At 39.1% G+C, this 27,089-nt stretch overlaps 1 protein-coding gene across 11 annotated transcripts in view; it reads right to left on the bottom strand.

Moving 5' to 3' along the window:
- The window catches only part of LOC140728102 (intermembrane lipid transfer protein VPS13B-like), a 1,021,046-nt gene that overhangs the window by 922,903 nt on the left and 71,054 nt on the right, over positions 1–27,089 (bottom strand). For all 11 annotated transcript variants that reach the window (XR_012099001.1, XR_012099002.1, XR_012099004.1 and 8 more), the window contains exons 5-6: positions 24,440–24,607; positions 20,555–20,736 (exon numbers count right to left, since the gene is read on the bottom strand). Coding sequence is in view for 8 of the 11 variants with exons in the window: in XM_073046336.1 (XP_072902437.1) it covers positions 20,555–20,736; positions 24,440–24,607 (350 nt within the window). In the remaining 3 variants the exon portion in view is untranslated. The remainder of the gene's footprint in view (positions 1–20,554; positions 20,737–24,439; positions 24,608–27,089) is intronic.

The following is a 27,089-nucleotide window of genomic DNA, read 5'->3' as shown; positions in this document are numbered from 1 at the left end:
AAATTGTTTCCAGAAATTCCAGCCATTGTTGCTCCACCTTCATCCCTGCCAGTGTTCTTTTCCAATCAATTCTGGCCAACTCCTTTCTCATGATTCTGTAATTCCCTTCACTCCACTGTAATACTGATACATCCGACTTTATCTTCTCCTTCTCAAAGTTCAGGGTGAATTTGATCATATTATGATCACCTTCCCCTGAGGGTTCTTTTACCTTAAGCTCTCTAATCATTCTAATTCATTGCACAACACTCAGTTAAGAATAGCAGATCCCCTAGTGGCTCAACCACAAACTGCTCTAAAAAGCCATCTTGTAGGCATTCTAGAAACTCTAGCTCTTGGAATCCAGCACCAACCTGATTTTCCCAATCTACTTGCATATTGAAATCCCCCATGACTATTATAACTTTCCCCTTTTGGCATGCAATTTCAATTGTCAGTTGTAATTTATAGACCACATCCTTACTACTATTTGGGGGTCTATATACAAATCCCATTGGGGTCTGTATACAACTCCCATCAGGGTCTTTTTACCCTTGCAGTTCTTTTGTTCTATCCACAATGATTCAACACATTCCAACCCAATGTCACTTCCATCTTATGATTTGATTTCATTTTTTTTACCAACAGAGCTACACCACCCCCTCTGGTTCCCATTTTCCTGCAACTCTAGTTTAAATCCCAGCGTGTAGCATCAACAAACTTTCCTGCTATGATATTAGTCTCCCTCCAGTTCAGGTGCAAAATGTCCCTTTGTGCAGGTCCCACCTTTCCTGGAAGAGAGCCAAATGATCCAAAAATCTTTTGCCCTCCCTCCTACATACTTAGTCACATATTAAACTGTATAATATTCACTAGCACATGGCATGGGTAGTAATCCTGAGGTCGCAACCCTGGGGGTCCTATTCATTAACTTAGCACCTAATTGTCTGAACTTACTTTGCAGTGCCTTTTCACTCTTCTTAACCATTTCATTGGTACCTAAAGGGACCAGGACCTCTGACTGTTCATCATCACACGAAAGAACACCAAGGATTAAAATTATGAAGGGCCTAAGGGAGCAACTAAAACAGACTTATTTCCTTCGCAGAGTAGTTAGATTTGGGGGAATAGATTTAAACTAATTGATAGAAAGATTAGAGAGGATATGAGAACATTTTACTTTTACTCAGAGAGTGATTCGAGTCTGGAAATTTGCTTGCTGAAATGGTGGCAGAGGCAGAAAGCCTCAAAGAATTTAAGAACTACTTGAATGTACACTTGAAACATTGATCCCCAGGGCCTCATAACTAAAGCTGGGGAGAGTGAGCATTTTCAAGTTCCTGGGTGTCAAGATCTCTGAGGATCTAACCTGGTCCCAACATATCGAGGCAGAAAGACAGCGGCTATACTTCATTAGAGTTTAAAGAAATTTGACATGTCAACAAATACCCTCAAAAACTTCTATAAATGTACGGTGGAGAGCATTCTGACAGGCTGCAACACTGTCTGCTATGATGGGGTGGGGATTACTGCACAGGACCAAAAGAAGCTGCAGAGAGTTGTAAATTTAGTCAGCTCCATCTTGGGTACTAGCCCTACAAGGTATCCAGGAAATCTTCAAGTAGCAATGCCTCAAAAAGATAGTGTCCATTAGTAAGGACCTCCAGCACCCAGAGCATGCGCTTGTCTCACTGTTACCATCAGATGGGAGGTACAGAAGCCCGAAAGCACACACACAGCAATTCAGGAACAGCCTCTTCCCCTCTGCCATCCGATTCCTAAATGGACATTGAACCCTTGGCTACTACCTCACCTTTTAAATATATAGTATTTCTGTTTTTAGCACAATTTTTAATCTATTCAATATACATATACTGCAATCTATTTATTTATTAATTATTATTATTTTTTCCCTTCTATGTATGTATTACACCAAACTGCTGCTGCTAAGTTAACAGACTTCACGTCACATGCCGGTTATAATAAACCCGATTCTGATTCTGTGTTACAATGTTCCTATGGAAAACAATTTCTATAATGCTCACTGACAATATCCACTGGTGTAAGTTTTTTCCAAGGTTGACTTGTCCCTACCAACATGAAGAACATTCAACACATAATTAGGCTTACATTTCAGCACACTCGGCACAGTATTGTGGTCCGAAGGGCCTGTATTGTGCTGTAGATTTTCTATATTTCTATTAAGAGACTCCTGGACAGGTACATGGAGCTTAGAAAAATACAGGGATATGGCTAACCTCAGGTAATTTCTAAGTGAGCACATGTTCAGCACAGCATTGTGGGCTGAAGGGCCTGTATTGCACTGTAGGTTTTCTGTGTTTCTATGTAAATTCCTTTGTGCCACATCCCTCCTGCACCTGTAACCTCCTCCAACACAAAGCCTTTAAATTTACCCACGTTGAGCTTATTCTCATCTTTAATATAGCAAATAATTACATAAGTAGCCATTCCTTCAGTTAATGAAGCTTTAGAACTTCCCCTTAAACCTCCCACCTGTCTACCTCTTTCTGTTTCTTTAAAATTCTCCCCTAACCTATCTCATGTATATGAAGGACGTAAGTAATAAAGTTAATTCAATTCAACTGGTCAGATGCCTTAAATTTATTTTATGCTTCATTTTTTTTGATCACGCTCTAGTGAAATAACTTCGCAATGTGTTATTAACTGTTACTTAACTGCAAATTGCTGCTGTTCTTATTGATCCTTAATGTCCATGAAACAATTGAGAGCAAGCAATAAATATTGTGCACCAATAATATTCATGATTCTAAAAACTATATTAAAAAACCATGCTAAAATAGGGAAATAGGTAGCTGTTTCCTCAGCTCGTAATGTAATTAAGAAATGGCAGTTAACCGGAACAGTAGAGGTCAAGTTGAGGTCTGGAAGACCAAGAAAACTTTCTGAGAGAACTGTTCGTAGGATTGCTAGAAAGGCAAATCAAAACCCCTGTTTGACTGCAAAAGACTTTCAGGAAGATTTAGCAGACTCTGGAGTGGTGGTCCACTGTTCTACTGTGCAGTGACACCTGCACAAATATGATCTTCGTGGAAGAGTCATCAGAAGAAAACCTTTCCTGCATCCTCACCACAAAATTCAGCATCAGAAGTTTGTAAAGGAACATCTAAACAAGCCTGATGCATTTTGGAAACAAGTCCTGTGGACTGATGAAGTTAAAATAGAACTTTTTGACTGCAATGAGCAAAGGTATGTTTGGAGAAAAAAGGGTGCAGAATTTCATGAAAAGAACACCTCTCCAACTGTTAAGCACAGGGGTGGATTGATCATGCTTTGGGCTTGTGTTGCAGCCAGTGGCACAGGATACATTTCATTGGTAGAGGGAAGAATGAATTCAATTAAATACCAGCAAATTCTGGAAGCAAACATCACAACGTCTGTGAAAAAAAAAAGCTGAAGATGAAAAGAGGATGACTTCTACAACAGGATAATGATCCTAAACACACCTCAAAATCCACAATGGACTACCTCAAGAGGCGCAAGCTCAAGGTTTTGCCATGGCCCTCTCAGCCCCCTGACCTAAACATCATTGAAAATCTGTGGATAGACCTCAAAAGAGCAGTGCATGCACAACGGCCCTAGAATCTCACAGAACTAGAAGCTTTTTGCAAGGAAGAATGGGAGAAAATCCCCCAAACAGGAATTGAAAGACTCTTAGCTGGCTACAGAAAGTGTTTACAAGCTGTGATACTTGCCAAAAGGGGTGTTGCTAAGTATTGACCATGCAGGGGTGCCCAAACTTTTGCTTCAGGCCCTTTTCCTTTTTAGTTATTTTGAAACTGTCAAAGATAGAAATAAAAAAGTAATCGTGCTTAAAATATTAAAGAAATGTGTCATGTTCAACCTTATGCCGTTTGGAAATCAGGTAATCTTTTACTCGCTTAGCTATTCACAGTAACAGAAATTTTGACCCTGAGTGCCTAAACTTTTGCATGCCACTGTATTTATACAGTTATCAGGATATAGAAGATCCTACAAGAAACTCATGGCAACTATAAAATTAGTTAAACATTTTAAAAAAGGAATACATTATAAGAGTCTGTGGAAAAAGCACAGCAACAGAAATTGTCTTTTACAGAGATTTAGGTGCAATAAACCAAATGGCTTCCTTCTGTTCTGTAAAATTATTTTGTTTTATTGCCAGGAAGCAAATTGTAAGAATTACAGATATATTTGTTATCTTGGCTATATCTTCATGAGAATGTACCATGGAACTAGTTTATTACATTTTTGGCAGGGTAGAGAGTGAAACAACAGATTGACTCACTGATAATTGTTCATCTTGATTTGATACTAAAGCCCAGAAAATACATACTATGCATGCCCTGGAAAAGCTTAAGTTGGTCAGTTCAAACATCTGGCAGATTTTATTGACGGCACTTTGGGAATTGAACCAGAAATATAATTAAATTTCTTGTGCGTATCTTTGTTTTCTTCTTTTTTTTCCTTTTCAGATATTCTTGAATGGGACTGCCTTTGAAGTAATCAGTCTTCATTGAGTACAGAAGCATTTCAACTAATGCCATCAATATTCCACTATACAGGGATTAATATTATATGAATTAACTAGTTCCTGCTGCAGTTTAGTGCAACTTGGTTACTTGTTATCAGCAATGGAGAAAGGCTTGCATTCTTTAGGTCTGTACTGATTACAAACCTGCAGGAACCCTTTGCAGCTCCACACTTAAAAACTGTAACAATTTATAGCCTAAGCCACAGTATAATATAATATTTTACTACCCTCTGAAGTCAATGGATATCATCAGATCACATGATCTGCAGACATTCAATGAAGAGCTTTCTACTGTGGTTTTGCAGCTGGACAGTAGGCTTTGTGGAAAAGCACATTAGGTCATAAGACTATAAAGACACAGGTGCAGAATTAGACCACTCGGCCCATCAAGTCTGCTCCATTCCATCATGACTGATTTATTATCCCTCTCATTCCCATTCTCCTGCTTACTCCCTGTAACCTTTACCGACCTGATTAATTAAGAACTTACCAACCTCTGCTGTAAATATACTCAATGACTTGGCTTCCACAGCTATCTGTGGCAACGAATTCAACAGATTCACTTCTCTCTAACTAAAGAAATTCGTTCTCATCTCTGTTCTAAATGGACATCCCTCTATTATGAGGATGTGCCCTCTGATCCTAGACACCCCCACTGTAGGAAACATCCACTCTACCTAGGCCCTTCAATATTCAAAAAGTTGCAATAAATTTCATAAGACTCCCCCCCCCACCCTTCATTCTTCTAAACTCCAGTGAGTACAGGCTCATATGTTAACCCTTTCACTCCCAGAATCTTTCTTGTGAACCTCCTCTGGATCCTTTCCAATGCCAGCTCATATTTTCCTAGATAAGGGCCCAAAACTACTCACAATACTCTAAGTGCAGTCTGACCAAGGCCTTATAAAAGACTCAGCATTAAATCTTTGCTCTTATACTCTAATTCTCTCAAAATGAATGCTAACATTCCATTTGCCTTCCTGACCACTGACTCAACCCACAAGTTAACCTATAGGGAATCCTGCACAAGGTCTCCAAAATCCCTTCACGCTTCCGAGTTTTAAAATTTTCTCCCCATTTAGAAAATAGTTTACACCTTTATTCCTTATACCAATGTTCATGCCCATACACTTCCCTACAGCAATACTCCATCAGCCACTTCTTCGTCCATTCTCCCAATCAGTCTCAGTCCTTCTGCAGATTCCCTGCTTCCATTAAACTACCTACCCCTACCCCTTTGTATCATCTGCAAACTTGACCATAATGCCATCAATTCTGCCATCTAAATCAATGACAAATAACGTGAAAAGAAGCAGTTTTAACACTGATCCCTGCAAAACACCACTAGTCACCGGCAGCCTACCAGAAAAGGCCCCCTTTATTCCCACCTGTCAGTAAGCCAATCATCTATCCATGTAACACACACAAAATGCTGCTGGAACGCAGCAGGCCAGGCTTACATCTATCCATTAAGTATCTTTGCTGTAATACTATGGGCTCTTACCTTGTTAAGCAACTTCATACGTCACACTTTGTCAAAGGCCCTCTGAAAATCCAAAGAAACAACATTCACTAACTCTCCTTTGTCTACCTTGCCTGTTATTTCCAACACATTCCAACACATGTCAGGCAATATTTTCCCTTAAGGAAACTATGCTGACTTTGCCGTATTTCATCATATGCCTCCAAGCACCCCAAAACCTCATCCTTAATAATGGATTCCATCTTTCTAACCACTGAAGTCAGGCTAACTGGTCTTTTCTTCTGCCTCCCTCCTTTCAAAACGTGTGGAGTAACATTTGCAGTTTTCCAATCCTCCGGAAACACTTTAGACTCTAGTGATTCTATAAAGATCATGACTAATGCCTCTACAATCTCTTCAGCAGCCTCTTTCAGAACCCTGGGGTGTAGTCTATCTGATTCAGGTGACTGATCTACCTTCAGACCCTTCAGCTTCCCAAGCACCTTCTCTTTAGTAATTACACCAACAATCACTTCTCCCCCAATACTCTTGAATTTCTGGCATACTGTTAATGTCTTCCACAGCAGTAAGATACCTTTAGGATAATAACCAATACAGGTTTTCCCCGCTATCCGAAGGTGGGGCGTTCTTATGAAACCGTTTGTAAGCCGAAATGTCGTAAAGCAAAGAAGCAATTACCATTAATTTATATGGGGAAAAAATTTGAGCGTTCCCAGACCCAAAAAATAACCTACCAAATCATACCAAATAACACATAGACCCTAAAATAACACGAACATATAGTAAAAGCAGGAATGATATGATAAATATACAGCCTATGTAAAGTAGAAGTACAGGCAGTCCTTGGGTTACGTACGAATTCCGTTCCTGAGTCTGTCTTTAAGTTGGATTTGTGCGTACGTTGGAACAAGTACATCCGGTATTATTTAGCCTCAGTCAAACGTTTGTCTTAGTATATAAGTATATATTTTACCTTTCTATGCATATAAAACACTTAAGAAATGTATGTATTGTTACGCCTGTGCCCCCCCCCCTTTGAGAATCGCAAGATCGCTATTAAGTCAGGGCAGGAGATCCAGGAAATGAGAGAGAGACGTTTGGAATGTCCTGGCCCCAGCGATACAAAGCCACGGAACAGGTCATTGTCTTTTGGAGACGGAATTGTGTATTGAGTACTGTACTTCATGGAAAGCCCTCAGGCAATGTGGGCTGGTTGGGGGGATGGCATCATTCCACCCTGATTGACATCTGAGACCCTGTGAGTCAGGATAAAAGAGAGACTGGGGAACAGCCCTTGACACGCACCAGGAGAAACGCTAGGAGTTCCGTGAAAGCGTTTAATAGCAATAGCCAGTGGAGGGCCCACATGTGTCCTTTCCCGTTGCCCCGGGATTGAGGCCCTACCATGGAAGGCGGCTTAACTAAGGAAGAGATCACCACCGACGCCATTTTGAAGGATCGACATCATAAAACGGAAAACCGGGCAAGTTCTAAAAACCTCGTCTCTCTCTCCAACCAAAAGCTGCAGCTTGAATGAACTTGAGTGACTTTTATATTTCCATCGGACAATACATTATCCCCTAGACAACGATAGAGCTATTTCTTATTGATTATTATTATACCCGCACTTTTAGATTTAGTATTGCCGATGTATATTATCTGTATGTTTGCATTGATATTATTTTTGTGTATTTTATCAATAAATACTGTTAAAAATAGTACCATCAGACTTCAACGGACCTCTCTATCTTTGCTGGTAAGTAACCCAGTTACGGGGTATGTAACAGTATTCCAATTACTAAACCATTGCGTTGCTTGGTAATAATTGTAGCTTTCATCGGAGCAGGGCCTTTCAAATGTTCCATTATTCTCACTTTATCCTTTAAAATTGTTCCGATCGTTGACCGACTGAAGCCTAACGCTTTTCCAATGACCGATGGTGTTTCACCTCTTTCCAAACGCTTTATTATTTCTATATTATTTTCAATCGTGATCACTTCCCATCAATGGAACAGAAACACTGCAGGCGGCGGATCCCGAGCTGCACCGGCTCCCAAGGTCCGTTGGGTCCTAAGGACCACCGCACTGAGACAGGCCAAATGGGACAAGTGGGAGCTGTGCTGGGTTTGGGTATTTGATCCTCCACAATATTCCACGTGGGAATTTAAACTGGAGGTGGCTGTGTTTTTTTTTAAGTGGTCAAGTTGTGAGCTCAAAATCAACCCAGCACAGATGGTACGTGAGTCACTGGATCGATATCAACCCGGCACGGGAGCAGTCTGTCACTGGATCGAACTCGCGAACCTCCGTTCTCCAGCCTGGCGCTGATCTCACTGCACCACCAGCTAACCGGAACGGAGGTGGGGGGGTGGGGGGCGGGGTCAGGGTCAATCTTACTAAGAACAATTTAAGCCAAATACAAAATTAAACACTCAACACAGTGTCAATGGCAATGACTTAAAATGGCGGACGGCGTCACGATCCGACTTAAAATGGTGGACGGCGTCACAATCCAACTTAAAATGGCGGACGGCATTCTCCTTCCTCGGTTCGTAAGTACGAGTTGTCCTTAAGTCGGACGTTTGTAACTCGGGGACTGCCTGTATTGTATGCACGGTGTAGTTTCACTTATCAAAATCGGGCAGACAGCGAGCTGAAGTTGATTTGCAGAAAAAAAAATCAGCACGTACACACATGTGCACATACATGTGTATGCACGTACATGCATGCGCACGCAACTGCCTGCACAAGGCTTCACAGTCATGGTAGTCTTTCTCAGGGTAAACACACGTATAAAGCGAAAATCTTCTTTGGTTAGCAAAATCAAGTACTAGTGTAGGTCTTTCATAACAGCAAGCTGTCGTAAAGCGAACGTTCAAAAAACCGGGGTCACCTGTAATCAGTGTGAGACAGTAAACCAGAGAAAGGATGCAAAATGTATTAACATTTCCAATAAATAATAGAAATTATATACTGGAAATGCTCATATCTTTTGGGCACTTCCTTCAACATCAACATGGAAATCAGAATAGTTTATTGCGTTAATATGATGATATATTGCCAGAAAGATAGGTGACTTATGGGTTAATTTATCGCTGGCAACATAACAGTAACCCAATCAAGCAGTTTCAATAGAGTCCACTGTGAAACTGAAGCTTAGGCAATAAACGTCAACAGTACTCCATAATGAATTACAGCCTTAATCTCATTTGTCGCTACAAGAAAAACTAATGCAAACATTATCTCAACAATTTTCACATCAAGGCATCAAATGGTCGACATCGGTGTGTTAATTTAAACCCAGGATTACAAGTATGAAAAAAAATGCACTGAGGTAAAACTATGCTAGATTCGATGCAAATATGGCTTAGTCTTCCTTAAATGTAATGAATTGTTGCATCCTTTCATTTATATAAAAAAAATGTTAAGTGAATCAGAAGGAAATTGTCTAAATGATAAAATGATACATTGGAAATGAACCTAGAATCTCAGTCATTTAATACTGAAAGTAGGAACTCTGAATTTTTAGTATTAACTCCAAATCGGGCTAAACAGTTCCACAGGAATACAAGCAATATGGGCCCTCACATCTCATCTGACATTCAGTTAAATCATGTATCATCCTGAGCTTCAACCAATCAACTAGAGGGAGTGCGTAAATAGAGCTACCTTTTCAATCAGGTCCATGGTCAAGAATTAAAAGGCAGAGCTTCGGCCAATCAGCGAAAGGGATTCAATTAGAATGGGCAAATAAAAATAAAACAAGTGCAAGTGGAATGACTGTTCTTTTAAAGGTCAGAGTGCTTTGAGTGGCTTTGGCTCATCAGGCCTAGCCAAGATCAGGCTTGGGCAAGATGAAGTATCTATTAAGTTTATCTCCTTCTCTTCTTTTTTGTTCATTCCTCATCTGTTAGGGCACAGTGGTGTAGTGACAATGGCTCCAGAGGCAGTGTTTTATAATCGATGTGGTAAGTCTACGAGACCTCTAGTTTCTCAAATAAACACATCTGTACCAGGTGCACTGAAGTGCAGCTCCTGAGAGAACATATTAAGGAACTGGAGCTGCAACTTGATAATCTTCTACTCATACAGGAGAATAAGGAGGTGACAGATAGGAACTACAGGCAGGTAGTTAAATGTGTTCAGGAAAGTTTCCTTAATCAGTACGCAGAGGTCTGAATGAGAGTGCGTGCGATACTTGATCTGTTACCACGGGAATGAGGCAGGTCAGGTGACAGAAGTTTGTGTAGGGCAACACTTTGCATCTAGTGATCACAATGCCATTAGTTTCAAAGTAAATATGCACATAAATAGGTGCAGTCCACTGGTTGAAATTCTAACTTGGAGAAAGGCCAATTCTGATGGTATCAGAAATGATCCATAAAAGTGAAAGTGTGGACTGGGACAAGTTTTCTGGCAAAAGTGTACTTGATAAAGGTAATGCCTTGAAAAGTGAAAATCTAAGAGTGTTTAGTTGGATTCAGTAGAAATGGAAGAAGGGACAAGGAGTTAGAGAACTGACATTGAGAGCGAAGGATAGGGGTAATATTGCTGAGCATTACAGAGAAAACAGAACAGGACAGAAGAAGAAAAGAGAGTATGGAAGGACACTGAAGACTTGGTGGATGGCCTCAATAATCTATGAAGATCAGAGGAGAAGGGGAGAGAAAATGTACTGAGATGAAAAAGTTGCTTTTTTTGTTTCTGTTTCAGTGCATGAGCTAGGGAGTATTGTAAGACCGTAAGACATAGGTGCAAGAACTAGGCCATTCAGTCCATCGAGTCTACTCTGCCATTCCATCATGGCTGATCCCAGATTCTATTCAACCCCATACACCTGCCTTCTCACCATATCCTTTGATGCCCTGACCAATCAAAAACTATCAACTTCTGCCTTAAATATACCCACAGATTTGGCGTCCAACATCTGTGGCAGAGCATTCCACAGATTCACTATACTCTGGCTAAAAAAATTTCTCCTTACCTCAGTTCTAAAAGGTCTCCCCTCAATTCTGAGGCTGTGCCATCTAGTTCGGGATACCCCCACTATAGGAAATATCCACTGCACATCCACCTTATCTAGTCCTTTCAACATTCAGTAGGTTTCAATGAAATCCTGCCCACCCCCCAGCATTCTTCTAAATTCCAGTGAGTACCAGCCCAAAGCTGCCAAATGCTCCTCATATGTTAACCCCTTCATTCCCAGAATCATTCTTGTGAAACTCCTCTGGACTCTCTCCAATGACAACACATCCTTTCTGAGATATGGGCCCCAAAGCTGTTGAAAATACTCCAAGTGCTACCTGACCAGTGTCTTATAAAACCTCAGCTTTATCTCCTTGTTTTCATATTCTATTCCCCTTGAAATGAATGCCAACATTGCATTTGCCTTCTTTACCACAGACTCAACCAGTAAATTAACCTTCTGGGAGTCTTAAATGAGGACTCCTGAAGTCCCTCTGCACCTGTGATGTTTGAATTTTCTGCCCATTTAGATAATAGCATGCACTATTATTCCTTTTACCAAAATGCATTATCATACGTTTCCCGGCACTGTATTCCATCTGCCACTTTTCTGCCCATTCTTCCAATTTATCTAAGTTCTGTTGCAATCACATTGCTTCCTCAGTACTACCCACCACTCCACTTATATTCGTATCATCTTTGCCACGAAGCCATCAATTCCATTATATAAATCACTGACAAATAATGTAAAAAGTAGCGGTCCCAAAACTGACCCAAGGAACACCACTAGTCACTGGCAGCCAACCAGAAAAGGCATTCCACAATCCATGCCAATCTTTTCTGTAATGCCATGAGATTTTATCTTGTTATGCAGCCTCATGCGTGGTACCTTATCAAATGCCTTCTGAAAATTAAAGAAAATGCCATCCACTGCCTCTCCTTTGATCCCCTACTTGTTACTTCTTTGAAGAACTCTGACAGATTTGTCAACCAATATTTCCTTTTACAGAAGCCATGCTGACTTTAACCTATTTTATCATTAGTCTCCAGGTAGCCCAAACCTCATGCTTAATAATAGACTCCAATACTTTCCCACTGAGGTTAAGCAAACTGGCCTATAATTCCCTCTTTTGCCTTCCTCCCTTCTTAAAGAGTCCCAGTCCTCCAGGACAATGCCAGAATCAAGTGACTCTTGAAAGATCATGACCAATGCAACCATAACCACTTCAGCAACCTCTCTCAAGACTCTGGGATGTAGTCCATCTGGTCCAGGTGACATATCCTTTGTAGTAGCAATGGACTCACTCCTGCTCCCTGACACTCACAGACCTCTGGCACACTGCTTGTGTCTTCCACAGTGAAGACTGATGCAAACTACTCTGAGTTATCTGCCATTTATTTGTCTCCCATTACTACCTCACTAACATCATTGTTCAGTGGTCCAATATCAACTCTCACCTCCCTTTTACTCTTTATATAACTGATTAAAAAAAAGTTTTGGTGTCCTGCTTTATATTATTGGTTAGTCTGCCTTCATATTTCATTTTTTCCCTTCTTAGAGCATTTTTTAAATATAAAATATAAGAGAACTGCATTCAAATAAGCAGGGTGATCATTGATCATAAAAGCAACTTTGAGGCAGGTGGAGTGTTACATGCATTTAGGTTTTCTAGAGATGTGGACATTGATTATCAAAACAACTGAGAGTTAGTTGTTTGACAAATGCTCCAGTTGCTTTAGCATTCTGAATAGCAGGAATTTAACGCACAAAAAAGTATGAAATGTTGCACTTTTGGAACACCAACCAGGGTAGGTCTTACATGGCGAACAGTAGAACACTGAGGAATGCAGCAGAACAGAGGGAAGAGACATCACAGGTAGAAACAGTCATAAATAGAGCTTTTGGTACATTGGCCCTAATAAATCGAAGTACTGAGTACAGCAGCTGGGGTGTTATGTTGAATAAGACTTTGGTGAGGTCTAATTTGGAGCATTCAGTTTTGGTCACCTACCTACAGGAAAGATGTAAATAAGGTTGAAAGAGTACAGAGAAAATTTAAAAGGGTCTAGAGGACCCAAGTTATAAGACTGAATAGCTTAGGACTTTATTCCTTAGAATGCAGAAGATTGACAGGAGATTTGAGAGAGGTACACAAAATTATGAGGGGTATAGGTAGAGTAAAAGCAAGCAGGCTTTTTCCACTGGGTTTGGGTGGGACTACAATCAGAAGTTATGGGTTAAGGGTGAAAGGTGAAAAGCTTAAGGGGAACATGAGTGGAAACTTCATTTGGAAGGTCATGAGTATTTGGAACAAGCTGCCAGCACAAGTGGTGCATGCACGCTTGATTTCAACGTTTAAGCTGTTACGTACCCGTGGGTATCTTGTACTTGTCACGCAACAGTGGTGTTGAAGCTATACTGGACTTAAGGTAATGGTCTTGTGATGGTGGAGTGACGTCATTTTCCCGCCAGTAGAAGTCATGTGATGGTTTCTTTCAACAGGGTATAAAAGGAGGACCCCCCCCCCCCCCGTGAGGAGGGGCAGTTCGTGGCTGGATTTGCCATTTTGACTCCATGCTACTGCATGGTCCAATATTATGACGCAGTTCCGTTGAAAGATGGAGTTTTATTTTCTGCCTAGTTTAAAAGGTCATTGCCAGCAGTTTCTTTATAATACTGCCAGTTAAAAATCAGTGGAGAATGAAGATCGGAGTTTGGGAGCTAAAAGATCGAGGAAAGTCGATTTCGACGGTGAAACAGGTTCGACCTTGTTTGATCCTCATTCGGAAGGAATTCGTTGGCTGTGCCCATGTTAACCCCTGCAATAATAGCAGAAAGGTTTGGGTACAGTTTCATCAAGGAAAGGTCAGTGCCTTTAAGCCGTTTCATTTTCATCTTCATAAATTCTCCGGGGAAAAGTATAGTTCGACTGGGAACAGCAACAACACAACGTGAAAGAGAATTTAAATCGTCTAAAAAGTCTCTCCTTTAATGGACTATAAGCATTTTGAACTTTCGCAGTACTACTTTGAAGAACTGTTTTTGCAACATCGCTTTAAGAACTGTTTTCGCTTTATCCCTTTAAGAACTGTTTAAGCTGCCGCACAGCAGCTGATTTCCAGTTGCGTTAGCTGTTTGCTTACTTTTGGGGTTTGTTTTTCAGTGTTTAATAAATGTTTTATTTGTTATAAAAAACCCTGCCTCACTTATATATTTATTGTTGCTGAATCCGTAACAAAGCAAAGTTTGGATTGGTACATGGATGGTAAGGGTATGGAGGGCTCTGGCTCCAGTGTAGGCTGATTGGAGTAAGCAGTTTAAATGGCTTTGGCATGGACAAGACAGACCAAAGGGTTTGATTCTGTACTGTACTTTTCAGCTCCACACCAGCACTAAACCTGGCACTTACCTGAAGGAGCATAAGAAACTGCAGATGCTGGAATCTGCGGAACAAAGAACGAGCTGCTACAGGAACTCAGTGAGTCAAGCAGCAGAATCAGAATCTGGTTTACTATCACTAACATGTTTTGTGGCAGCAGTACAGAGCAAGACATTAAAAAATACTACAAGTTACAATAGAGTCAAAGAACACAACAGCACGGAAACAGGCCCTTTGGCCCATCTAGTCTGTGTAGAAGCATTAATCTGCCTAGTCCCATCAATCTGTACCTGGAACATACCCTTACATGCCCCTCCCATTCATGTATCTATCCAAATTTCTCTTCAACGTTGAAATCAACCCTGCATTCATCACTTGCACTGGCAGCTCGTTCCACACAAACTCCACCTTTTGAGTGAAGTTGTTTCCCCTCATATTCCCCTTAAACATTTCACCTTTCACCCTTAACATGCGACCTCTCGTTGTTGTCTCACTCAACCTCAGTGGAAAAGGACTGCTTGCATTTACCCTATCTATACCTCTCATAATCTTGTACAGGTGGCCCCTGTTTTTCGAACGTTCACTTTACAACACCTCACTGTTACAAAAGACCTACATTAGTTACCTGCTTTCACTAACAGAAGTTGTTCTCACTGTTACGAAAAAAAGCAGCACGCACCCCAAGCAGCCAAGCTCCTCCCCCAGAACTGCATTTAGCCACCATTGCTTATACATGTGAGCATCTGTGCTTTACTGTATGTCAATTTATATTGTGCAACCGTTAGCAAGATGAGTTCTAAGGTATCGGAAAAGCCTAAAAGAGCTCGTAAGAGTGTTACACTTAGCGTAAAACTAGACATAATTAAGCATTTCGATCATTGTGAACAAAGTAAGGACATTGTTCACGCGTTGGAACATGCCTGCGTCCACCATTCGCACTACTTATACGCAGAGAGAAATAATTTTGAAAGCTGCCAACGTTACTGTTGGTTCTGCTCATGGCAAAGTGGTCTCTCTTAGTCAGTATCCAATAATGGATAAAATGGAAAGTCTCTTGCTTGAGTGGATTGATGGGTGTACAAAGCATGGTGTTCCATTAAGTTATCTTATACTTAAGGGGAAATCAGTCAGTCTTTTTAAAAAGCTGAAACAGAAAGCACTGGACGATGGTGATGAAAGTGTTGCAAAAGTGGAATTTAACGGCAGTCATGGGTGGTTTGGTCAGTGTCTGAGGTGAGGGCAGCTTCATAGTTTAACGTTTACTGGAGAGAGTGCTTCGGCTGATACTGAAGCTGCTGAAAAGTTCCCAGCAAAACTGAAGAAAATAATTACAGAAGGTGGTTATTCATATAAGCAAGAGTTTAACTGTGACGAAACTGCAGTTTATTGGAAAAATTGCCATGCTAGACATTTGTTTCAATAGAAGAAAAGCAGGCTAAGGGGAACAAGGCATCAAAGGACAGGTTTACCCTAATGCCTATTATTAGTGCCACTGGTGATGCTGTCCTTAAGCCTCTACTAGTGTACCATTCAGAAAATCCGAGGGCACTTAAAGGCATTGATAAGAAAACACTTCCCGTTGTGTTCCGTTAACATCCAAGTGGTTGGAATACCCAAGTTCTTTTACCTGAGTATATGAGTGGATACGTTAGTCCTTTTGTTGAAAAACACTGTAGAGAAAATAACCTCGATAATAAGTGTCTTGTGATTGTCGATAATTGTGCTGCTCATCCACCTGGCATTACCATGTATGGCGGTAACATTCGTGTTGCGTTCTTACCGCCGAATACAACTTTGTTGCTGCAGCCGTGTGACCAAGGCCTAATAGCCACAATTAAGGCTTATTATACGCAAAATGCGATGCATTTTATTGTAAATACTATTGACAGAGAGGGCAACTCCAAAGCATCTTTGTGAGCAATCTGGAAAGAGAAAAATATAAAATTGGCAATTGCCAACATTGGAGACGCTCTCAATAGGCGAACAGTCTCGATGAGAAATGGCATTTGCAGGAAACTATGTCCCGAAGCAGTGAACCATCAACAATAAATACGGCAATAGTGAGTTCTAAGGGAGCTGGGTTTGTGGAAGTTGAGGAAAAAGATGATGTTGAAGAGGTTTTGGCATCCCATGACCAAGAACTGACAGATGAAGAGCTGATACAATTGCAAGAGGAAAGGATAACAATCGAAACCGAACGCAGTAGCGAACAGCCCGAAAGTGAAGTCATCCAGGAACTGAATATGAAGTAATTGCCTGAGATTTTCGCTGCGATTGACAACGCTGCAATGATTGCAAAAAAGTATGACTTTAATTTTGAAAGGGCACGTAGGTTTAGGGCAGGTTTGCAAGATGTTTTGAGTGCTTACAAAGAACTGTATGTTAGAAAAATGCGCGAGGCTAAGCAATCAAGCATACTGTCGTTTTTCAAGCCTTCCACACTAGCCACAACAGACGAGCCTTGACCTTCAACATCGAGGCAGGCAGACATAGAAGAAGGTGACCTGCCTGCCCAGATGGAAACAGATGATGAGATGACACCCCAGTCTCCTGTACCTCTCACCACCACAGCCTCCGACGACTCAGCCTAACACACCATCGTCAGTGTGCTCGCTGTCTTCCCGATTCCGGTAAGTGAAACTACACTGTACATACATTATTTCTACTTTATATAGGCTGTGTATTTTTATGTGTTATTTGGTATGATTAGTTATTTGGTTTGATTTGGCAGCTTCATAGCTTAAAGGTTACTGGAGAGAGTGCTTCTGCCGAGAGCACTTGCATGAAATTTTTGCTACGGTGGACAGTGGTGCAATGATTGCAGAAAAGTATTTCTACTTTATATAGGCTGTGTATTTATCATATCATTCCTGCTTTTACTATATGTTCCTGTTACTTTAGGTTTTATGTGTTATTTGGCATGATTTGGTAGGTTATTTTTTGGGTGTGCAAACGCTCACAAATTTTTCCATATAAATAAATGGTAATTGCTTCTTCACTTTACAACATTCCGATAGCAGGGGAAATCTGTAAACTTTTATCAAATCTCCCCTCAATCTTGTACTTCTGGAGAATAAAATCCTAACCTATTCAACCTTTCCCTATAACTCAGATCCTCAAATCCCAGCAACATCATTGCAAATTTTCTATGTATTCTTTCAATCTTATTTAATCCTTTCTCTAGGTGAGTAACCCAAACAGCACACAATTCTCCAAATTAGCCTCCACCAACATTTTATATGATTTCAACATAATATCCCAACACCAATATACGTGGAATTCTTTGCCCAATGAAGCAGTGGAGGTGACCTCAGTAAATATATTTAAAACAAGGTTGGGTAATTTTTGCATAGTAGGGGAATTGAAGATTATGGGGGAAAGGCAAGTAGGTGGAAATGAGTCCATGACCAGATCAGCCATGATCTTATTGAATGTTGGAGCAGGCTTAACAGGCCAGATAGCCTACTCCTGCTATTTCTTATGTTTACTCAATACATTGATTTACGAAGGCCAAAGTGCCAAAAGCTTTATGATCCCATCTACTTATGTCGCCACTTTCAAGGAATTATGGATCTGTATTTGGAGATCCCTCTGCTCTACCACACTCCTCAATGCCTTACCACTTACCATGTTAGGTCTTCCCAAAGTGCAACACCTCACAATTGTCTACATTAAATTCCATATGCTATTTTTCAGCCCATTTTCCAACTCATCTAGATCCCGCTGTAAACTCTGATAGTCCTCTTCACTGTTCACTACACACACAATCTTGGTGTCATCCACAAATTTGCTGATCTAGTTTCCCACATTATCATCCAGAGCGTTGATATACATGACAAACTACGACGGACCCTTACCAAATCCTGCAGTACACCACTAGTTACAGACCTCCAGTCAGAGAAGCAACCATTTGTTTATTTTTTAATAGGGCAAAAGAGGAATAGCGAAAAAACATTTTTAGGTCCATGGACCATTCAGAAATCTGATGGCAGAGGAGAAGACACTATGTTGGGTGATCAATACAAAATATCACCATTCCTTTCCCTTTACAGATGCACCCTGACCACTGAGTGCCTCCAGCTGCTTTCTTTTTTTAAAATACCACAGAAATTTGGGATTCCAGCAATGGCACAGAGCTAAGCCAATAGCAGCATCTGAACTATCCCTATGCTACACCAGCCAACCCCTCATAAACTCTGCAGGTCCGTGCAAATATTTCCAGTTTTCCCAGATGTCACACTAGAGTATCTGTTCACAGAGCTTGTACCAGACTAAATCTGGCATCATCAGAGCAATCCCCATTAAAATGAATGAAAGACATAAAGCAGGTAAGTATAACTATATTTGATTAAGATAGTTTCATTGTTTTTAGTTGTTCTTGCGAGAGTATTGTAGATGCTGAACAAAAATGACATAACATTCCCTTTATAAAGAATTGTTCTCATCAAAATTCACAAACATTAAGTAATAGTAACACCTTTGACATCTGCTGAGCACATGAACAGGCGCCATCATTGTAAAACCCATTCTTCCAGTAGACAATGCTGTCTGTATTGTGACAGTCCCATTGTCCAATCAACTACCCTGGCATGCTGGGAGGTGGGGGTGACTTCCTAAAATGGAACAAACAGCCCAGCCCTGGGACTGACAATCAACAATTCTGATGCAATGGAAGAGCTCCACAACTGAAATTGATAATTTACTGGTTATTCTCACCAGTGTAAATAATTAATAAAGTACCACTGTCAGGCATAACATATCCTTTTCTTGGTTTACAAACTTCTCATAACAAGTTTGTATTTGCAATTGTTTATCATCAACATATTTTTAAAAACAAGTTTAAGGTACTTCAACAAGATGGTGTGAAAGACATAATACTATTTTATTTCATTCTCGCACATTACATATTTATTTAGTGTTTCTGGAAAAAATCCCTGGAAGTTGTTCTCTAACTTTGACCAAAAAAAGTCACATTTATCTAGATCTGCATTATTTGGTGGTCATCTCTTTAAACCCAATTATATTAGCAACAAACCTGCTGAAGACTTACACCATTTTAATCATGTTTTTGTGTAAATGGACAGATGAATGAAGCTGCTTCATCATGTTTGCTCTCATAATTACACTGGTGTTATACTTATTCAGAAATCTGAGAATGTAATAATGCCTCATATTGATGGAAGATGAGTGGGTTGTCAGAATATCAAATTTTTGCTACAGGAATCCCAGCCATGCAATTAATTTAGCTGGTCCAGTTAAGTTTCTAATAAATTTGATACACTGATAGTGGGAGATTCAGAATGGCATGTCACTGAATGTTAACAATGGGTGGTTAGAACCACCCTCATTGGTTGTCACTTGATAATGCAAACATTGCTCGTCATCTATCAGCCTAGTCATTATTGTCTGTAACCTGATGCATTATCAGCAAAGACTGCTTCATTATTTGAGGAGCTCTAAATGAAACTGTATAATTACCAATAAAACATCCTTCCTTCTGACCTTAACTTTAATTATAGCACATTCTAGAGGCACAAGATAAACTGCAAATGCTAGGAATCTGAAGCATCACACAAAATGTTGAAAGAACCCAGCAGGTCAGGCAGCAGCTACAGAGAGAAAAGGATGAGTCTAACAAATGGTCTCCACCCAAAATATTGACTTGTCAGTCCTGATCAAGACTCTCAAACAGAAATGTTGGCTATCCATTTCTCTCCATGGATGCCGCCTGACCCATTGAATTCCACCAGCATTTTGAGCGTTGTCACTGAACATTTTGTGCACTTGTTGCTAAAGCACTTCTTTTAAAGGGGCTAAGGTAATACTCAAATCATTGTGCTAGATCAGGGCAAGAGGCCAAATTTTCTTCCCTACAGTACTTCAGTAAACCAGATGAGTTTTTACAGCATACCAGCTGTTTCACAGTCACCATCAGTGAGTCCAGTTTTTATTTCAGATTAATACAATTTCCTGAATTTAACTTCAGCAACTACAAATTTTGAACTAGTTGATCAGTGAATGTTTAAAAACATTGGCTTTAAACATGGGCTATGACGTAACCATTCCACAACTGCAACTTTCCAACTTAATCAATAACATCGACTTACAATGTCCTACAACCATCCATCAGTAATTTAGTCTGACTCACTGAAGAAGTTGTTACCCCCATTTTAGAAAACCCTCTTAAAAGCATACCTTAATAACTGATGGAATTTTAGAGTTGAGGTTGTCGTAAGTAAAATGCAGCCTCGTACAGAAGGAACACTTGTAGAGCAAAGGATCCTGGTAAAACTCAATCTTTCCACTTGCATTTCGCTTGTCCAGACAAACCGTACAATCGGTAAAGTTGATCACCTTCCTCAATACCAATTCTGGAGCTAAATGAAGACAGCAACAGTGCACAATTGGCCAAAATAGAAATTTGACACATTCCATGTAAATATTAACATCTACTGTGTGTATCATTTTAAAATATCACTAGAACATGTTGACAAGTCTTATTGTATAATTTTGGGTAAATATTTTGTTGGAAAATATATATATTTTTTACATGAATTCAACATTTCTGCTGGGTGATTGCATTGATATTTTTACATTTTCATAGTCTAATTATTTAAAATATGCAAAATATAATACCAAGTATAATTATTTAAAAAGTAAAACATTCCATACTTTACAAAAACTTTATTGAATATATCTGATAAATTCCGTCTATTATGCTGTTTGTTATGGGTTTTATTTCATAAGTAGGAGGTAAGAGGAAGAAAATGAATGTGAAAAGTTAAGAGAAAAAAACACAAAAGAAAGAAAGCCAGAAATTAAATAAGCAGAATCCACACAACTATTTAGCCCCAAGAACAAAATCTCATTTGCAAGTGGCTTAAAAGCTGAATAGATAAATTAGCGGAGGCATATATAGGAAAATATGTAAATTATCATACGAATTGCAGAATGTAAAGAAAATTCATCTAAAAAAAAGGCGAAAACGTCCTGTCTATCCACATCTCTCAAGCCTCTTGCTGTTCCACAACTATTAGGCATTAAGAAGTTATATTCTCCGCCAAAATGATAATTGATTAGAAGTTTTTGGCTGCTTTAAAATTCAACATTTGCTTTGCAAAAATGGAATTGATTAAAATTTGCAATTTTAAGTAATAGAGTTCATCTTGAAACAACTTGAGCAAAAATTACTAAACACTAAATTACTGCCCAGAATCAAAGACTATTCCAATAGTAGAAGCATGTGAACAACTGCATTATTGAATATATCAGCCAGCAACTTACAGTAAGGATTAGCTACTCCGATTTCTGCATCATCACAAATTGTTGTGCAATTTACATTCCTCTAAACATAAATGCTAAAAGGGTAGTTCGTGGAGGAGTGGGGCACACTTAAGACAATAATGGAAGGCTGCACATGAATGCTGAGAGCACTGTTAAAGTACTAAATGGGGACATAATTACCAAACACTAAATTACTGATTCTGGGCAGTAATTTATTCAGTAATTTCTGCTCAAGTTGTTTCAAGATGGACATGATTATTTAAAATTAAAGAGGGTGTTTCCAAGTAATAGTGAAGGAGATGACTGAGAGATTGGTTTCATTAAATAACTGATTACATGGATGTATTAGAAAAATTGGCTGAACTTAAAATACAAAGTTACTCTGACTGAATGGGATGCATCCCTTGGATACGAGAGAAGAAGGAATTGGTTCAGAAGAGGGAGCAGGGATAATTGCAGCAACTACCAACCACTCAGTTTAACCTCAGTAATAAGAAAGCTTATAAAAACATTTATCCAGTCCAGAATTAATAGTCACCTGAAGGAATAGTATTAATTAAGGCAAGCCAGTATGGATTTATTTCAGGGAAAATCATGTTTAACCAATGCAATAGATTTTTTGTACAAGAAAGAAGTTAGATTTCAAAGTTCAAAGTAGAATGTATTATCAGAGTGCATGTATGACACTGCCAGGCATACTCAGAAAATCTATAGAACACTGACTGTAACGGGATCAATGAAAGAGAAGAAGCATAGAAAGCAACAAACTGTGTATATGCAAATATAAATAAATAGCAATAAATAACAAGAGCATGAAATAACAAGATAAAAAAGTACTTAAAGTGAGGTCACTAGTTGTGGGAACACCAAAAATAGAATGAGTGTAGTTATCCTCTTCTGTTTGAGACTGATGGTTGAGGGGTAGTAACTGTTCTTGAACCTGGTGGTGCGAGTCCTGAGGCACTTGTACCTTCTACCTGATGGCATGGCCTGGGTGGTGAGGATCTTTGATGATGGATACTGCTTTTCTACAACAGCATTTCACGTAGTTCAATGGTTAGGATGGCTTTACCCATGATCCACTACCTTTTGCAGAATTTTCTGCTCAGTGGTGTTGATGTTTCCATACCAGGCTGTAATGCAGCCAGTTAACACACTTTTCACTACACATCCATAGCAGTTTGTCAGGTTTTAAATGACATGCCAAATCTCCGTAGACTCCTAAGGAAGTGGAGAGGCTGCCGTGCTTTCTTTGAAATTACAGATATATATGATGGATTCAGGACAGGTACTCTGAGATAGAGATACCCAGGAATTTAAAATTACTGACCCTTTCTACCTCTGATCCGCCGATGCGTACTGGCTCATGGGCCTCTGGTTTCCCTCTCCAGAAGTCTACAATCAGTTCCTTCGTCTTGCTGACATTGAGAGGCTGTTGTTACTACACCACTCAGTCAAATTTTCACTCTCCCTCCTGTATGCTGATTCATCACCACCTTTGACATGGCCCACAACAATGCTGTCATCAGTGAACTTGAATTTGTTGTTGGAGCTGCACTTAGCCACACAGTCATAGGTGTAAAACAAGTAGAGTAGGGACTCAGCACACAACACTTTGGTGCACTTGAGCTGATGGAGATTGTGGAGGAGATGTTTTTATCAATCCAAAGGTCATGCAGTTGAGGTCATGCAGATATACGTCCAGAAGGCTTTTGATAAGGGGCCATATTATAAACTCATCAACAAAGAAGATGGTGATAGATTGCAGGACAATACAGAAGCTGGTGAAATAAGCAGATACATGCCAGAAGTAGTTTAAAGCAGTAAAATGTGAGGTAATGCAACTTGGAAGAAAGTATTAGGACAAACAATATAGAATTCTAAAACAGTTCTAAAATTCAATTTCAAGTTCTAAAAGGGGCGCAAGAGCAAGGTGACCTGGGGATCAGTGTGCATAAATCACTGAAAGTTGCAGGTTGGGAAAACTTTTTCTCTGTGATTACCTAGAGTTACAGATCAAAAATAACCCACAATGGCTTCTGACTGTAATGACGTATCATTATCTCTTAAGCACAATCAAAGATCTATCATTGGTCTAATCTTATACCACATTAGCAATCTGCCCCATGCCAAAATAATGCAAAAAAATTCTAATTTATCCATGCATGATGACTTTTCCCATTTCCATTTTATTTTGTATATTATGTTAAACTGATGCCCACATTCAAACTCACATCAAATGTCAATTGCATTGATCTGCTTTGGTTCACAGTTCAACAATTTATCAATTTTATAATTCTTCTTTTTGGAATCAAATGGAAGACTGGAGGAAGACTAGAAGAACATTGGAATAGTGAAGTATTAAGCTGATAAACACAAGGCCAGGTTTTCAATACTTGGTGAAAAGAGAAGGAAAGTTTGTAAGGTAGGGAAAGGTTGAAATTAAATGTTTCAGACACAGTTTCCAAGGAGAGAAATGGAATCATCTTAGAATCTCTGCTCTGTCACATCACTCCTTCAATTGTAAAACTCTCTTGGGTCTTATTGCTCAATTAATTCTGGCATTTTGCAGATACCAACCCCCCCCCCCCCCACAACAAATTTTAATTAATTGAGCCAGGTGGCCTTGACTATCCAAATATCTGGTCCCTCCCAAATCAACTCCACCCTATCTATAAGTTATTAGAAGGCATTATAAATTATTTACAATTATCTTGCTTCATGAAAAATGTCTTGTAAGTTTTGAATACTTACCCTTACATAAGCATAAACGAGGTAATTATCTTTTTCACTCACCTAAGATATCCATGAAGGCTCGATCCCAAAACTCATCCACTGTGTAACATTCTGCTGATGTAATGTTGACTGACAAAACAATATCATCCTCCACGTACTTCAAGATGAGGTTGTTTACTACAATGTTTACATTGTTAACAACACGTCTAATCAGACTCTGCACATAACCTGTAGCAGGGTGAACGAGGAAGGCACAATTAATATTACTGTGTTTTTGCAACAAAAAGGAAGTCTATTGTGCTTCATTCCCATTGATCTAACAATGTAGCACAGGGCTATTAGATGCAAGTTAAATACTTTCAACAATACTTTTTGTAGTACCATTGTAGCATTGTGGTTAGCACAACACTATTATAGATCAGGGCGTTCCAGAGTTCAGAATTGAATTCCAGTGCCATCTGTAAGGAGTCTGTATGTTCTCCCCATGAATGCATGAGTTTCCATTAGGTGCTCTGGTTTCCTCCCACAGCCCAAAGACATACCAGAGAGTAGGTTAACTGGTCATTGTGAATTGCCCTGTGATTAGGCTAGAGTTAAATAGGTGGGTTCCTGGTGTGGCAGCTCATTGGACTAGAAAGGCTTATTCCATGCTGAATCTCTAAATAAATAACTATGCTGTCAACTCTCAGCTTCTTCTTACCTTGTTAAAGATGATCAAAAAAAACAAGTAATAAATGAACAGACAAAATATTTCAGATTGTTATTCTTCCATTCAAATGGCTTCCACAGTTCTCATATGCAGCATCCCACTCAGATTAAGATTCAAGACTAAGTACCGTACATTTATTATCGAAGAATGTATAAATTATTGAACCTTGAATTTGCTTGCTCACGGGTAGCCACAAAGCAAGAAACATTAAAGAACCCAATTAAAGACAAAAATAATAATAAAAATAAAAATAAAAGACCAACACTCAATTTGCAAGAAAAAAATGCATCAATTGAAGTGAATGGAAACTCTAAAGCAGTAAATAGTTAGTCAACACACTTACAATGAACTTACAATGAACTGTAAGTATTGAGGTACTAAAGATATCAAGTCATTTTTAATCCATAAATGAATTCCAATTAAAATAGAAATATAATGTATACTGTTTAGATGAAATATGGAAAAGAGATAAACCAAGGGAAGCAATTGATAAAAATTAAGGGGAAAATATTTAGTTTCTAAACCTACATTTGGAATTTGCTTGCAGTTCACTTCTAATTTTTTCCACTATGGCTGATAATTAATTATTCAGCTTGTTTTGTCAGAGAACAATCAAATTTGTTTGTAGATATTCCAGTATTGAAAATTATAAATTTACTTGACTATAAAAATTATCCATTTTCACAAACTATTTGCTTACAAATTCTGCTCAAGACTGAAGGAACTACTTAATTAAAATTGTTTAGCCAGCTTAAGTACAAATGGTTAAATTAGATACTGTATAACAACTTTCATTACTTTCAATATCTTCTCATGAAGTTTTGAAATGAATTTTGCTGCCTTTAGTTGTTCTCCAAATCCATACCCACCCCACTGCGAAAAAACAGTAAGCTAACATTTAACCTCCTATTATTTTTATTTCTGGATCTAATTTGTAAAGGGCAGCATACTGGTGCTCCACAGTGCACTCTCTATTAAGCAGAGAGACTTGAGTTGTGTCAACAATTGACATAGTCAGCACCTGCATAACAGCCTACTGGGAAGAAACCTATTTAAAATTGTTCAACCATATCTTAGCTGGAAAAATGAACTGCATTTGCATTCCCAGTGCATATTAAACAACATCATCTGCAAAATGCAGGAATGAAATATCATAACGTCCAAGAACTTTTTTCATCCTCTCACCAATAAACATATGGTGCTAAAATGTTCTTTTGCACTGAAGTATTTTTATGTTTATTGTAAGAATAGTTTCTTCCTTTTGGAGTAACAAGGAAATCAGAAAATCCCCATGGAAAGACCTGAGGAACTAAACTTATGGTAACTCTATCATTGAATGCTTTCCGTAAAAAGAATCTGTAACTAAGAGTTAACAGTTGACTGATACCCCTGCAGAGGTAATAAAGATGAGACGGGCCATTCTCCAAGAGAACTGCAGCACATATGTGGCTATAGACTTTAATGGTGAACATATGAGTTTATAAAGCATCAGTAATGAGTGATTGGTTTAATTTGGAACCAAAATGAGGAATCTCTTTAATTGGAGTCCTGACTGATAGAAGACAACATGCTGAAATATGTTCTGCAAAGGATGCAAAGCAAATTTTTCTACTTAATGACTGCTTAAGTGAGTATTGACAGTAGTGCAGAAGCTGTAGATGAATATGTACCAGCTTCATTTCCCATTTATGTCACCAGAAATTTGTACTTTCAACCACCCATTTTATATTGCCTCTTGTGAAAATCTTACCAGGAAGATGTTAGGCCCTTTTGGTTCAGTTATTAAGATATTAACTAGCCACATATTTTAAGTGACAATATTTTCAATAGACTGTTACATCAGAGACCACATGACTGATACATCCAAGCAAATGTCAGAACAGTGCAGAAAGGTGAGGCTGTTGGTTTATTCTTTCTCTTGCATAATACAAAATCCTATAACCTGTACACATACAAGATAGTAGGAATAACTAGATAGATCTGAGAAATGTGGGAGGTTTC

The sequence above is a fragment of the Hemitrygon akajei genome, chromosome 1, assembly GCF_048418815.1.
Source record: "Hemitrygon akajei chromosome 1, sHemAka1.3, whole genome shotgun sequence".
NCBI classification, from domain to species: domain Eukaryota; kingdom Metazoa; phylum Chordata; class Chondrichthyes; order Myliobatiformes; family Dasyatidae; genus Hemitrygon; species Hemitrygon akajei.
This window is presented reverse-complemented; position numbering and strand designations above follow the sequence as displayed.